Source organism: Gallus gallus, chromosome 20 (genome assembly GCF_016699485.2).
Source record: "Gallus gallus isolate bGalGal1 chromosome 20, bGalGal1.mat.broiler.GRCg7b, whole genome shotgun sequence".
Taxonomy (NCBI): Eukaryota; Metazoa; Chordata; class Aves; order Galliformes; family Phasianidae; genus Gallus; species Gallus gallus.
In genome coordinates this window covers 4,011,428-4,025,522 of record NC_052551.1, presented here as the reverse complement: position 1 = coordinate 4,025,522, position 14,095 = coordinate 4,011,428, and the positions used below count along the sequence as shown (strand labels likewise).

General features: G+C 53.6%; 1 protein-coding gene and 1 long non-coding RNA gene across 2 annotated transcripts; one reads left to right on the top strand and one right to left on the bottom strand.

Annotated features, from left to right (window-relative positions):
- Positions 1–1,517: 1,517 nt before the first annotated feature.
- On the bottom strand, positions 1,518–8,586 carry LOC124417327. The gene is made up of 2 exons (XR_006931896.1): positions 8,118–8,586; positions 1,518–3,398 (listed from the first exon to the last, which is right to left on the bottom strand). It is a non-coding gene; the product is annotated as an uncharacterized LOC124417327 (long non-coding RNA).
- Positions 7,526–14,094, top strand: SLC32A1 (solute carrier family 32 member 1). Its single transcript, XM_025142388.3, has 3 exons — positions 7,526–7,950; positions 10,424–11,210; positions 11,929–14,094. The coding sequence occupies exons 2-3, from the start codon at positions 10,833–10,835 to the stop codon at positions 13,114–13,116; spliced, it is 1,566 nt and encodes a 521-aa protein (XP_024998156.1). The 5' UTR covers positions 7,526–7,950; positions 10,424–10,832; the 3' UTR covers positions 13,117–14,094.
- Position 14,095: the final 1 nt, after the last annotated feature.

Sequence of the window (14,095 nt, the reverse complement as noted above, 5' to 3'; positions counted from 1 at the left end):
TTTGGGCTTGCTATCTTACATCATCACACCCCCTGCTCTGTGTATGCGGAGTGTTCGGCTCTCCAGCCCCACAATGCCCATGCAGCATATCAGCAGCACAGCAAAATGTCTTAGGTTTGGTGCTCTGAATCTGCTCAGCTCCACAGCTCTGGAAGGTGTGAGCGTCAGCTTGCTGCTCTGTGTAATTGGCCCCAGAAGAGTGATAGGATTCTCTGAACTAAGAGCCACCAGGGTCCACGTGGATGGATGTGAATGAGTGGCTGCAGCTCCTACCCAGCAGCAGATCAGTGCCCCAGAAGGAACCCACAGGACAGAGGAACAACTCTTTCCCTGGGGAAAAGTGAAAAGGAGTCTGTTCTAGCCTATATATGTATATATCAGTTTCTTGTTGGTAGAGGGCATACCCATACGTTTTGTGAACTTCCCCTTTTAAAGGACAACCCATTTCATTACAGCTTGGGCAATAAAGTTGTTTCTTCCAAAGCACAGTGCTCTGCAGCAGAGTGTGTGCCCACTTCACAACCTCACGTTATAGTGGGTTGTAAATTCAAAGCTGATGAAATTGGTGTGAGGTGTTAAATGCAGTAAAACACAGCTTTGGATTTTACTCAGTGCCTCTCCAGAGCCCACCTCGGAGCTGCATTCCCATTTCTGACGGCTAACTGCTGGGGGGGAGCAGAGGGAAGCACAGCTATTATGAAGGTAAATATATTTAATGCTGTTGACGACGCAAGCAGAAATCCCTCGTCTGTGGTGATGCAGAGGGCAGATGGGAACATCTGAAAATAGCTTAATGGGATTCTGTTACTGCTGCACACCTCACTGCTGCCTAGCACTAGTTGTGCAGCCACGTGGGCTGTGAGGATCACAGAGAAACAGCTGTTAGCAAGTCACCTTCATTAGGACTCAGAGTAAACACCACATCGGGGTGAATAAGGTCATTCACACTGCTCAGGGAATAGTGGAAGGTGTTGATTTTAGGCTCTGTAAAGATTTCAGGGAGGTGGAAATGACTCTGCCCTGACCTGGCTGTGTGCTGCCGGCCAACACCTGGGGCTGCGTGCTTCTGCTCCTGGCGCTGGGGCACGGCAGTGGCCGAGATCTCACAGCTCTGTGCATGCAGTGCCTGTGCTGTCATCTGCTGGGATTGTGGTGGATGGCTCCTGACTCCAGCCATGTGCTTCTATGGCTGGTGAAGCCTTGGTGTGCCCACCTGCTCCATGGGCAGCTGTGTCATCTTTTGAAACAGGCTGGCTTGTATTCAGGCTGTACAGGCTACGTGCAGGACTAAAATCTTAGGCTGATGCTGACACTTGGAAATATGAAGTTAAAATGATGCTTTTTAGTGCTGTCACTGGGAGATAGAGTTGGAGCCTGGCAAATTTTGGGTTTATGTGTGTTCTCACACTGGCAAAATGAATTTGTTGCTCATTGAAAATCAAAAGAAACTACCCAAGAATAACAAGGAACTGGGAAAAGAAAAAAAAAAAAAAAAGAGAGAGGGAAAGAAATACAGATTTTGTTCATAAGATACAACTTTAATTCTTATAAAGCCCTGAATGAGATGCAAGAAGTGCAAATATTTGCTCTGCCTCTGACCTTCTCAGGCAAATAGCGCATCGGGCCCTGGCGGGCTACAGGCATCATGCTGCAGGGAAGTGAGAAGTCAGCAAGCAGTGGCTGATTGCTGCAGGAATCCTGTGAATTCCCTGAGTTCCAGCACAGGGAGAGGCTCTTATGTGGGTGGATGTACCCACATGGTCTTTAGGTGTTGAGACCCATCTGTCCCAGTGAGACATGCTCTCCCTGCACTGTTGAGAGACCACTGGGTCTGCTGGCACCTGCCTTGCCTCCATAAGAAACCTTCCTTATCAAACCTCTTTAAATCTGGGCAGTAATTATTATGCTTAAAGGGCTTTAATGGCAGTATGGGGGCAGCCCCAGATGCACAGTGAATGGGGAGGACTGGGAACCACAGATGTGCTTGTCACCATTACAAAAGAGTTGTGAAGATGTTTGCAAAACGAAGTCACAAATCGTTAGAGAAAGGCATAGCTCTCAAATAGGATGTTCTTTTGTAGTTTCTGAAACAGTTGCCCTCTTACTCAGATTTACTGTAAAGTTTACAAAGCTCAGTAGGAAAACATTCCCTGGGTTAATAGTTTTTTCAGCACCAAAATTGGTTTATTTTTGTACAGTCATCCACCACTGCTGCTGGGGAGATTTGTTTTCAGTGCGAGTCTAGAAATGAGATTTGAACATCTTGAGCTGTCCCATCACTACTACAGAGAATACTTTTTGATGTTTTGAGCTGAGAAATGACCTCTTAAGAAATGTTGGTAGCATGTGCTATTGCTTTGCTTTAGGCAGCTTGTCCAGGCATGCCCGTGAATGAACTGTTGTGATGCAGGCAACCATACCCACTGTAGTTGGGCAGAGTGAGAATCCCTCTGGGTTTACCCACCGCCTTGGGAAGTGCTGGTGTCCCTGATACAAGCACCTGGCTGATGGGTTAGCGGGACATGTGTCACCGTGGCTCCTGGTTCCTCACTGCATCCTCCCTTGTCCCTCAAGCACCCCAATATTGAGTCGGCATCCCCATTGCGGGCAGCTGACTGTCTCCATAATTATGCCATTTGCGAGTAATCTTCCAGGATTAGAAATGAACTGTGGCTGCTGCGGCTTCCACCTTTGCCGCATAGCAACGAGAGTGGAAAGTCAATTAATTACCTTCTCGCTGGAATCTGGGAGCCCTTTCGTCCCCGGCTCAGCCATGTGTGTAATGGGAAGGGAGCGCGGCAGGCTGTGGCTGGCCAGCGGGGAATTGCATGACAGAGTGAAAGATGAGCTCGAGGACAGGAGAGGGAGGGTGCCGGGGGAAATCCTACAGGTTCATTTAAAAAGTAAGAGGCCGCTGATTACCCAATTATTGGCTCATTTCCCTTCTTTCAGCACCAGTGACAGCTCCACGGACACCTCTAAGGGCACCACCTGAGCTCCAGGAGCACGCATGACTTGTTTGGAGCTCTGGCTTGCTCGCAGCTGGGCCTTCCAGAAGTTTCTTCCCAAAGCATTGCTCCTTTTTGGGTTGCCATCACCTCTGACAACCTCCGTTTGCTTGCTTTCAGAGATGGTTTCACAGTGACCATTTAATTTTTCTTCTGGGTTGCTTTCTATGGGGAGTGTTAATGGAAAAATATTTTAAAGGTTGACTTTCCTCAAAAAGATTTACTGATGAGTATAAACAGAAACGAGGAACCATGGGTGACGGTCTGAACCAACACTACGTTTTACTCAGGGCAAGAGCAGGTGCTTCTCCTATGGCTTGTCTGGGACAGAGGGACTTGCAAAGTCACAGTGAGCAGGAGTCCTTGAACAGAGTCCCAGTCTGAGTCAATCTGGAGAAATGAAGGAAGGTAAGGATATTTTAATGTCCATTTGTCAGATCTGGCAGCTTCAGACCCCTCTGTGATTGCCTGTTAGAGAGTCAATTCATGTTGTCCTCCACCTGTCTGCCTTAGCAGTGCCCCTCAGGTTGGGAACAGGGATGTTGTGAGTGACACCTGGGATGAGAAAGTGGCTGTGGGAGGGAAACAAGTCCTGCGGGTCTTAGAATCATGGAACCACAAAATGTCCCAAGACAGGAGAAACTCACAAGGACCATGGAGTCCAACCCCCTGCTCCACATATGACCACCCAAACACTATGGCTGAGAGCTGTGTCCCAGTACTCGCTGTGCCATGCCCACCGCCCTCTGGGACAGAATTTTTCCCTCACACCCAGCCTGACACAGCTTCTATCCAGAGCCAACATCAATACACATTTAATTAACACATTAATCCTAAGATGGAGCATTTGAGCACAGGAGCAGATTTCCTGAGTGTCGGTCCTGCGCTCACTTGGCACATCCTCACCTTTCCCAAGCTCGCAGCGCTCTGTTCTCAGGTGCTCCAGAAGTGGCAATAACTTTCAGTCTTACTGCTAATTTATCCCAGCCTTAATTTACGTGTGTGCAGGGGGAGCTAATCACACATTTACCTTCCCTGCTGGCTTTTTTTTTCTGAGATTTTATGCTCTCCAAATTTTTCTTTTTTTTCCTCTCTTTTTTTTAATGAATCAAATTAGCTAAATTGCTTAAGAAGTGCTTTTCTATTAAAAGAAGATACTGTTATGGTGCCAGAAGGTTTACTATGAGAACTGTCTTTTTAATAGTAACACTTTGAGGTTATGAACTGCTGTCTTCTCTTCGAAGTTTAAGGGTTTTGTGCCTGCTTAGGGTTCCCCTTAGAAATGAATATTCCAGAATGCACTTGCAGAGGTCTAAACCAAGTTATAAATAACTGAAAAGTCATAAATATGCTTAAAAGAGTGGCTCTGAGATGTGGAGCAGGTGGCTGCCTCCTGCTTGTCAATGAAGCTGGGAGAAGAGCAGAAATGCTGCTTTGGTGCACAGGGAGCACTGCAAGGTACTGTGTGGACACTTTCACTGGGATCTTTGCTGGGCTGGGGGCTTGTAATGGTAGGATAGAGTCAATGTATGAGAGAAGAGAATAAAAATATATCCCACAAGATGATGATGAAGATGGTGATTTTCAGGCTGGAAGAGAAGAACATTTAGAAAGGAATCAGCCTTGGGGTTCAGCCCTTTTTATCCTGGTGATGTAGACCTGAATGACTGCACAAAGCGTAGTGCTGAACTGCAGCTCTGGGCAGAGGGAGAGGTGGGCTCTCCACACACATGGGTGAAGACACAGCCAACCATGCCGGCCCAGCAGTCCTGATCTGAATCACTGACAGAATAACTTTCCAGGTCAGAGTGTTTTAGAGGCTTCACAGAAAGGCTCCATGTGGGCTTTAAGCAGTGAGCCCTGTCCCAGCGAGTGCACCCGGAGTCAGTAGGGAGCGTATCTGCAGCAAGACGTGCTGCTTCGCTGTGCAGGCATGCAGCAGTGGGTGAAGACTCCAAACCACTCATTTCTCCATGCCATGAAGGAAATAGGTGGTTCTCCACTGCTTGGATTGGAGACGTAGCTGTATTCCCTGCATTTATCCCCAGTCAGATGCAGGCAGGCTGGTTCTGCCATGTGCTGAGCCCCCTTTTGGTTGCAAGAAGCTCACTAGCCTCACCGCTGCACTCAGCAGTGTCACACCATGCTTTGCTCCTTGCTTTTCCTTAGGCACCATGATGCCTTTGCACGGTGCCTTACGATGTTGGCTGCATCCCTTACATGGCTGTATTTCTGGCCTCTAGCAGGAAGAACTCATGGCATCAGCACGCAGAGACTGCAGATCTGGAAACAGCACGGGGTGCAGAGCTGTGCTCAGAGCCGCAATTCACCACCAACACTGCTCCCTGCCCGGCATTGGTGCACCCTGTGCCATCCTAAAACCCCGTGCTAAGGGAAAGCACAGAAGCTTGTGCCCGCTGCTGTCCCTTGGTGCCCTTGGCTGAATTGCCAGCAACATCAGAGCAGGGGGCCGGGCTGTGTGTTGCATGGTCGGGCTGTGCTGGAGGTGCTGTGGGAACTGAGGGCACTGTGCTGTGTGGTTGCTGCGCCTCTGGCAGAAGTGGGCATGAAATGGAGAGGGAAAATGAGCAGATGGGGGGGTGGACCCTGCTGACATTGAGCCCCAAAGGCAAATGGCTGCTAGAGCCATGCTCTGCTCAGCTGCACTGCTTTAAAATAATATGAATTAAAAAATAAAGAAAATAAAGCATACGCTGTGCATGTGACTGAGCCCTGTTTTGTGTAAAATGACCAGAAAATAAAATCCCCAGGAGAGCTTAACTTCATGCCGGAGGAAAACAGCTGATGTGGGAGCAGGGAATGTGTTCATTCCTTCTGGAAAACAGCTCTGACTCTACAGCTGTAGGAGAGGAGTGCTTTGTACACGAAAATTGAAATGAAAGTCTTGGCATGTATGAGGGATGCTTTTCCTGGTTCCTAATCGTTTCCTATGGAGCCCTTCAGCTCCCACACACATGCATTGAATTTGACAGTGATGAAGTTTATCTATTTTACCAATGGAAATGCAGTTAAGCTCATGGGAACAATACAGTTTTTGAAGTGGGAATTCAGCTTTGCAGGTAACCAACGACTTTCACTTCATTTTTATGACAGCAATAAAGGCAAACCCTAGGCTAAATTTAATTCCAATTAATTGGAAGCATTGTTGAGGATGCGTTGTGGTCAAACGATAGCGAATGTTTGATCTGCAGATGTGACTGCTGGTCGGGGCTGGGCTGGGAAGGGCAAATCACAGAAATCCCTGCACAGCCACCTCCCACAGCACAGACCAGAAGGCTATTTCGTAAGTAGTGAGGTTGGAGTCTTGCTAAGTAAGGGCTAAAGAAGCCTTTAATATGTTTTTATGGATTGTTCAGGTGAATTTTCCCCTGGGCACGGTCCCAAGCCGTGCTCACTGGCAATGCCCGTATCCCGGCCCCTCATCTCTTTGTTTGACATCTCTCCAATTTAGGCAGCCATTTTGTGTTCAGTAAAAAACCACACGATGAGATGAGGAGACATCCATTGTGGGCCATCTCCTGGAGATGCTATTTTGGGATTTTATTTTGTGCTCATCTTACCCCGGAGCAGCTGTAATTCTACCTACAGATGCCTGTGAGTTGAAACCCACCATGTGAATGGATGCCATTGGGATCCCAAAAATGAAATGAACATCACTGGAAGCGAGTGCTGCTCCTACCCACGGCATTCTGTGTTGTGCCCTGAGTGCTGATGGCGGGGTCAGGAGAGAGCAACGTGGGGCAGAGCTGTTCTCTCTGTGCCACGGGGCTGCTCTGGGGGCTCAGGGCGCTGTGCTGCATCATCTTCTCTCCCTCCCCGCCACCCCACAGCCACCACTGCATTTCCTTCCCTATCCTCCCGAAAGTCCCCGAGCTATTAAGTAGGTCACGAGAGCTGGTCCCCATCCAGCAGTTTGTCTAATTGCCTTTTTATAGTCGCACCGTGCCACTCTTCATTATGCTGTCAGTGCTGCGGGAGGACGGGGCGGGGAGTGCCCGGAGCTGGGGACGATGGCTGCGGGTGAGGGGAGCGCGTCGGACTGCGGCCATTGCTTTGCTAAGTACACACGTGTGGGTCTGGGAGGGGGTCCCCCTTCTTCAGCAGATGTGGCCGAGGAGGGTTTTGGCAGGGTTAAGTTGCTCCCCCCGGCCTTCTCCTTGCAGTGCTGAGATGCTCAGCGGCAGCTCTTGGTGTGCGTGGAGTTTTGTGCCACGAGGAAGGGATGCGTGCAGGGACTGGGGCACTGCACCCACCTCAGCACCTGCGTGGGCTGAGTGCTGCGCAGCGGGGTGAGGCTGAGCGTGCAGGGATTGCTTTCAGTCCCTTTCTTCTTATGGCTGTATTTCAGTTTCAGACGTGGTTTGCAGTGCTGTTTGAGGAAGCGCACAGCTCACCGAAAGCCGTAGGAATGAAACGCTTTGAGGTGCGGGGGCCTGGCCCGGGGGAGCAGCTCCTCCTGCCCCGGGTAATTGCACTGCCATGGTGCTCCGCAGCTCGGAGAGGGGCTGGCACCGAGGGCTGCAGAAGCACAGCCTGCTCAAGCTCAGCCTTTCCTGCCTTCCTCAAACGATTTTTAAGCATGAGGAGCTCTGTTCCCCTCACTTTGTTAATCAGAAATCCCAGCCCCAACCCCTGAGCCTGCTCTGTGCAGATAAGGCAGTGTCTCTCCTCCATCTGCACCTCCTGCAGCCGAGCGGTCAGGACGGGCTGCTCCCCCGGGGCTGCTCCCCGAGCGGTGCCGGGACCCCCATTCCTCCCTCCTGCGGGGGGAGAGGCGCCCGAAGCCCCCAGCGCCAGGCAGAGGGAGCGCCCGGCAGCCTCGGAGCAGGGACTGCAGCTCGCTCCTCGCTGCTCTCTCCTTTTAGCTCCGTCTGAAACGATTTGCGGCTCAAACGCCCCCGCGAGACCCGCTAACCTTTGGGTAAGGTTTGGCTTCGCGATCTTGCTTGGGTTCAATAGGAATTAGGGGGAGCACAGGAGGGACGCGGCTGCAGCCCTACACCCCCCATCCCTGCATCCTCCATCCCCGCACACCCCATCCCCGCATCCTTCCATCCCCCCATCCCCGCATCTCCCCATCCCACGTACCCCATTCCTCCCAGTCCCGCTCCCGGCGGAGCAGCGCGCTGCGAGCAGCAGAGGTGAATGCCCCGATCCTCCTCGCCATCTCTCCGTACCTCTCTTTTTCTTCTCTTCCTCTGCCTCTCTCCTCCTTTTCCTTCCTTTTTCTCTTTTTATTTCCCCTCCTTTCGCTGCGTTCTATCCCCATTTTCAGCCGCCGGCAGAAGTTCGGGGCGATTTTTATTTCCAGGCGCCGCCGAACAAAATCTCCTTCTCCCACCTTCGGACGCGGGGCAGCAATCGGGGCTGCCCGGGGTGCGGTCCCCACGGCGGTCCCCCTGGGCGGGGGGGGGCTCAGCGATGCCCCAGAAGCGGGGGGGAATTTGGGAGTCGAGGAAGAGCCCCGGTGTCCCGCACCCCTCGGATGCCCGCAGCGCTGAGCCCGCCGGCGTCCCTCACCCTCCCGTTTATCTCCGTGTCTCGGCACGTGTATGCCGGGGCTGTGAGGGTTTGTGTGGGGGTACCGCCGTATCCAGCAGCAGCACAAAGCCCCGCGCCCCCGCCCAGAAGCACCCTCCCCCGGCTGGCGCTGCCTGGGGACACGTTTGTCCCGCACCGGACCGGGGTCCTCTTTAGGCTCCGTGGACGTTTTCCGGTGTTTTTAATGATGATTATCATCATTATCTTAATGGTGCTTCTAAATATGTCTCCCGAGCCCGACGCACCCCTCAGATCCGCACCGCGCGGGCCCTCAGCGGTGCAGGGCCGGGGCTCTGCGGGGCGAGAGATGGGGAGGAGGGGGGAAATGCCCCAATGCCTCCGCAGCACGCCGCGATTTGGGCGAATATTCGTTGTTTCCTCCCTGACGCCCTCTGCGGCCCCCAACATCGATCTCCTTCGCGTCTTTTGCAATGAATTTATCGTTGGCTAAATAAGAAATAATAATAATAATAATAATAACGAAATTTAAAAAAGAAAAAAAATCATTGCATGAACCCCGAGGTGTTCATCTGCGCGCTCTGATGGCTCCGTTTTATTTTGGTTTGGTTTTGTTTTTTCTTTGTTTCTCGACCTATTTGTGCGCTGATTTGTGTTAATTCCCGGCCGGCGCAGTGCGATCCCCGTTGGGGTCGGGCCCGGAGGGCAGCGGCGGCCGAGAGACCCCCGTGGAGCGCAGCCCCGCTGCGGCGACGGCTCTTTTTGACGCATTTCATCCGCTTTGCACCCAATTCCCCTCCTGCTTCCGTCAGAAGGAAAATACAGCAATAAATAAAATAAATAAATAAAAAAGAAGGGGGGGGGGGGGGGGGGGGGCGGTATGTGAGGCGTTTTCTGGAAGCTCCGCTCCGTGCCGCACCCCAACCGCAGCCCTCCCCTCTTCTCCCCCTCCTCTCCCCCCCAAAGAACGGCATCAGAAAATCATTCAGTGTCGGGTTTTCCGTTTTCTGTAGTAAAACAAAAATGCTCGTTGTGACCTCCGAAAAGCAGCGAACCAAACAGGCGCTCCCCCCACCTCCACTTCGGGAACGTCTATTATTCTTTCTCTCCTGAACCACAGAACCGCGGTGATCCCCACGCAGTGCCGCAGCGGTGCTGTTTCCCACCCGGCCCGAACCCCAAATGCCGCCGCTCCCCCCGCGCCGCCCCGCACGGATCTCCCGTGGCCGTTATGTGCAGTGCGGGCTGCGCACCTCGGGGACAATTAAACAAAGAAAACTCGCGGAGGGCTTTTCTGTTCAATATATGAATTCTGTGCAATAAGTATGGGCGTTCGGGGGAGCAGAACGGAAAAATGGGTTTTTGTGAGGAGAAATGGGAAACGTCTCCGGCAGACGGAGCGGAGCCCGAGGGACGCCCCGGTGCCGCCCGCGGAGCGGTGCGGGGCAGAGCGCAGCCCGGGCGCGGAGCGGAGCGGAGCGGGGCCACAGCCGTCGGTGCTGCCGCCGCGTTCCCGTGGCGGTGCTTCCCCCGCTGCCTCCGGGTTCCGAGGGGGGTGCGAGGGGTTTTGGGTGGAAAAATGATAAGGGGGGGGCTGCGAGGAGGCGAAATTCGTTGAGAATCTGTCGAGAGCCTCCTGTCCGCCACTTCAGTGGGGCCGTTTTCCCTCTGCTGCTCGGTTCGCGGGGGGAAGGGGCTGGGAGCGGGGCTGCGGGGCTGCGGGTCGGGGGTTGCGGGGGGCTGCGGGGCCGGGGGGGCCGCGCTGCGGCGCTGCCGGCGGGGCCCGGCGGGCGTGGGTGTCACCATGCCGGGGGGGGGGAGGCTGGGCTTGGCCGGGGCCGCTGGTACCTCCCCCAGAAATGCAGCAATCCTCTCCCTTCTCTTCTCTCCGCGAGGTGGGCGCACTGCGATGGAGACGCGGTTCTCTCTGCCAGGGGTTTGCGCCGGCCGCCCGCTGACAGCCGTCGGTTGGTGACAGCCGCCGTCTGGTGACAGCCGCAGACCTGTGACCACCGCAGCCCGGTGACAGCCGCCGTCCGGGAGGGACCGGCGGAAAGGAGCGGAGCGGCGCGGAGCGGGGCGGGAGGGCCCGCGGCTTTCCGCAGCGGTGGCATGCCCCAGGGCAGCCCGCAGCGCAGCCGCTCGCCCTGCGCTCGGGAGCGGAGGTAGCGGCTCGGCAGAGCCTCCCGCAGCCGTCGCCGCCGCCGCTCGTTTCCCGGCGCCGAGGTCCCGGCCTCCGCACCGCCGCCCGGCCGCCCCGTCGGGTCTCTGCTTCTCCACGGCCCTCCGAGCCCGACAGCCGCCATGGCCACGCTCCTTCGCAGCAAGTTGTCCAACGTGGCCACCTCGGTGTCCAACAAGTCCCAGGCGAAGATGAGCGGCATGTTCGCCAGGATGGGCTTCCAAGCGGCCACCGACGAGGAGGCGGTGGGCTTCGCTCACTGCGACGACCTGGACATGGAGCACCGGCAGGGGCTGCAGATGGATATCCTCAAGTCCGAAGGCGGTGAGGAGGGCGGCGAGCAGCCCCTGGAGGGGGACATCCACTACCAGCGGGACGGCACCGGGCCGCTGCCGCCCTCCGCCTCCAAGGACGCGGGGGTCTGCTCCGAGCTGTCCGGGCAGGGCAAACCCAAGATCACGGCGTGGGAGGCGGGCTGGAACGTCACCAACGCCATCCAGGTACGGCCGGGCACCCGCTGCCACCCGCGCCGGGACGCGAGCCCCGATCCCAGCCCCGCTCCCATCCCTGGGCTCAGCCCTCGTCCCCTTCAGCAGTCGGGGTGCAATACCCTTCGGCAGAAAAAAAGGGGAAAAAAGAGAGGGGAAAAAAAAGAAGAAAAAGCGGGGGAAAAAGGAAAAAAAAAAAAAAAGAAGAAGAAGAAAAAGAAAAATGGGAGAAAGAGGGGGGGAAAAAAAGGAAACAATAATTTTCTCCCTTCCCCAAATTCAAAACAAAACGTGTATCGCTTTGCTCTGCCTGCCCACATGGCAGCATGCGGGATGGGGGTGGCTGCAGAGGGAGGATGTGCTGGGGAAGGGTCTGTGCTGGTCCCCCCCTCGTGAGGATGGCGCTGCGGGGCGATGGGCTCTTGGTGCACGGAGGGTGCTGGGAACACACAGGGTGGACATTTGGGTAAAACCCGAGTGGCAGAGCTGTGCTTGCTTGCTGTGGGTGCTCCGGGGTGCAATGCTGCGGGTGTGATGGCGTGGGCGGCGCGTCGTAGAGAGAAGGGTGTGCATGTCATCGTGACCGCACGGCGTGACTGTGGGACTGTGCCATTGGTGTCACTGCGTGTGACTGAGGCAGCGGGTGTGCGCCTGCTCACGGCTGTGCGACTGCGTGCGCCTGGCCCCTCCATCAGGCGTGCACCACGGTTTCCATTTTGTCTCTTTCTAGGGGATGTTTGTGCTGGGCCTGCCCTATGCTATCCTTCATGGTGGATACCTAGGACTCTTTTTAATAATTTTCGCCGCGGTGGTTTGCTGCTACACTGGGAAAATCCTTATTGCCTGTCTTTATGAAGAGAATGAGGATGGGGAGATAGTCAGGGTGAGAGACTCCTACGTGGACATAGCAAACGCGTGCTGCGCACCCCGCTTCCCCACGCTGGGAGGCAGGATTGTGAATGTGGCTCAGATCATTGAACTGGTCATGACCTGCATCCTCTACGTGGTGGTCAGTGGGAACCTGATGTACAACAGCTTCCCTAACCTGCCCGTATCCCAGAAGTCGTGGTCCATTATTGCCACAGCCGTTCTCCTGCCTTGCGCGTTCTTGAAGAACCTGAAGGCAGTCTCCAAGTTCAGCTTGCTCTGCACATTAGCCCACTTTGTGATCAACATCTTGGTGATCGCCTACTGTCTCTCCCGGGCACGTGACTGGGCGTGGGACAAGGTCAAGTTCTACATTGATGTGAAGAAGTTTCCCATCTCCATCGGCATCATTGTCTTCAGCTACACCTCTCAGATCTTCCTGCCTTCCCTGGAGGGGAACATGCAGAACCCCAAGGAGTTCCACTGCATGATGAACTGGACGCACATAGCAGCTTGCATCCTCAAGGGACTCTTTGCCTTGGTCGCCTATCTGACCTGGGCTGATGAGACCAAGGAGGTCATCACAGACAACTTGCCATCCACCATTAGGGCAGTAGTCAACATTTTCTTGGTGGCCAAAGCCTTGCTCTCCTACCCCTTGCCGTTTTTTGCAGCTGTGGAGGTCCTGGAGCGATCCCTTTTCCAGGATGGCAACAGGGCGTTCTTCCCCAACTGCTATGGGGGTGACGGGCGGCTCAAGTCCTGGGGGCTCACCCTCAGGTGTGCCCTGGTGGTGTTCACCCTCCTCATGGCTATCTATGTCCCGCACTTTGCCCTCCTGATGGGTCTCACTGGGAGCCTCACAGGCGCAGGTCTCTGCTTCCTGCTCCCCAGTCTTTTCCACCTCAAGCTCTTGTGGAGGAAGCTCTTGTGGCACCACGTCTTCTTTGACGTCGCCATTTTCGTTATAGGAGGGATCTGCAGTGTCTCCGGGTTCATCCACTCTTTAGAAGGCCTCATAGAGGCTTTTAGAACCAACGCTGAAGACTAAGGAGGGGCCAGAGCTGGTGGCAGTACGAGAATAGCATCGAACATCTGCATAGCCATGAGATTCTGCATCCCTTTAACAAGGAGTCATTACTTTCGTTACATGCATCCGACAAATTCTACGTTATAGAACCTGCAAATTAAATGAAATAAGAAGAGATGAAAACGCGTGCCCTGCCATCTTTTTAAATAAGCTAAAATTAAATATATATATATATATATATATTTTTGTTCTTTCAAATATTTGGAAGGAAAACCCATGGTGCCCCACCCCGACCTCCTCACCAGTTGCCTGAAGCTCAGCCCCACGAATGAACCATCGGGAAAGGATCGCAGCTCCCAGCGCTGCCTGCAGATCTGCACCACAGCGCTGCAGGAGGTGAAACGGGGCCGACCCGGTGGGATTGTGTTTACAGATGGAAGCAGACAGGCTGCGGGTGCTGCGAGCAGCGACGTTCCTCTACATACACCACAAGACAGATGTAGATGAGACCTAGACTGTAGGAATAGCCCAGCAACCCGCGCTCCGGCCGATGGCCAGTGCTGCAGTCATCTGCAATGTTTACACTGTAGTCACATCGATGTCAGACTGCTTAATTCTTCCATCCGGATTGACACGAGGAATGGCGCTTCCCATTCATTACATTTTGCCTCTGGTTGAACTCACAGACCCGGAGTCCACTTCTCGGTGAATATTTTTTTTTGTTGTTGTTCGTTTGTTTCATTTTAGGAATTATTTCTGAATAATGAAAAGAAAAAAAAAATAGATATTGTTGGATTTGACGTCGTTCAGGATACAGAAACAAAACCAAGACAAAACTCATTCTGTGCAATCTACCAGATCCGTGGAGCTGTTTCCAATGTATGTGTGGTGTAATTGTGGTAAATAAGACGAAAAATGTATATCAGAAAAAAAAAGTCTATCTTTAACATATAATGTGGTACATAAATATATCGAACAATAAAGAGAAAACATATCTGAG

Coding starts and splice junctions, on each gene's coding strand:
- SLC32A1 (XM_025142388.3), top strand. CDS start 10,833: ATGGCCACGCTCCTTCGCAGCAAGTTGTCCAACGTGGCCACCTCGGTG. Junction 11,211..11,928: donor ACGTCACCAACGCCATCCAG/GTACGGCCGGGC, acceptor GTCTCTTTCTAG/GGGATGTTTGTGCTGGGCCT.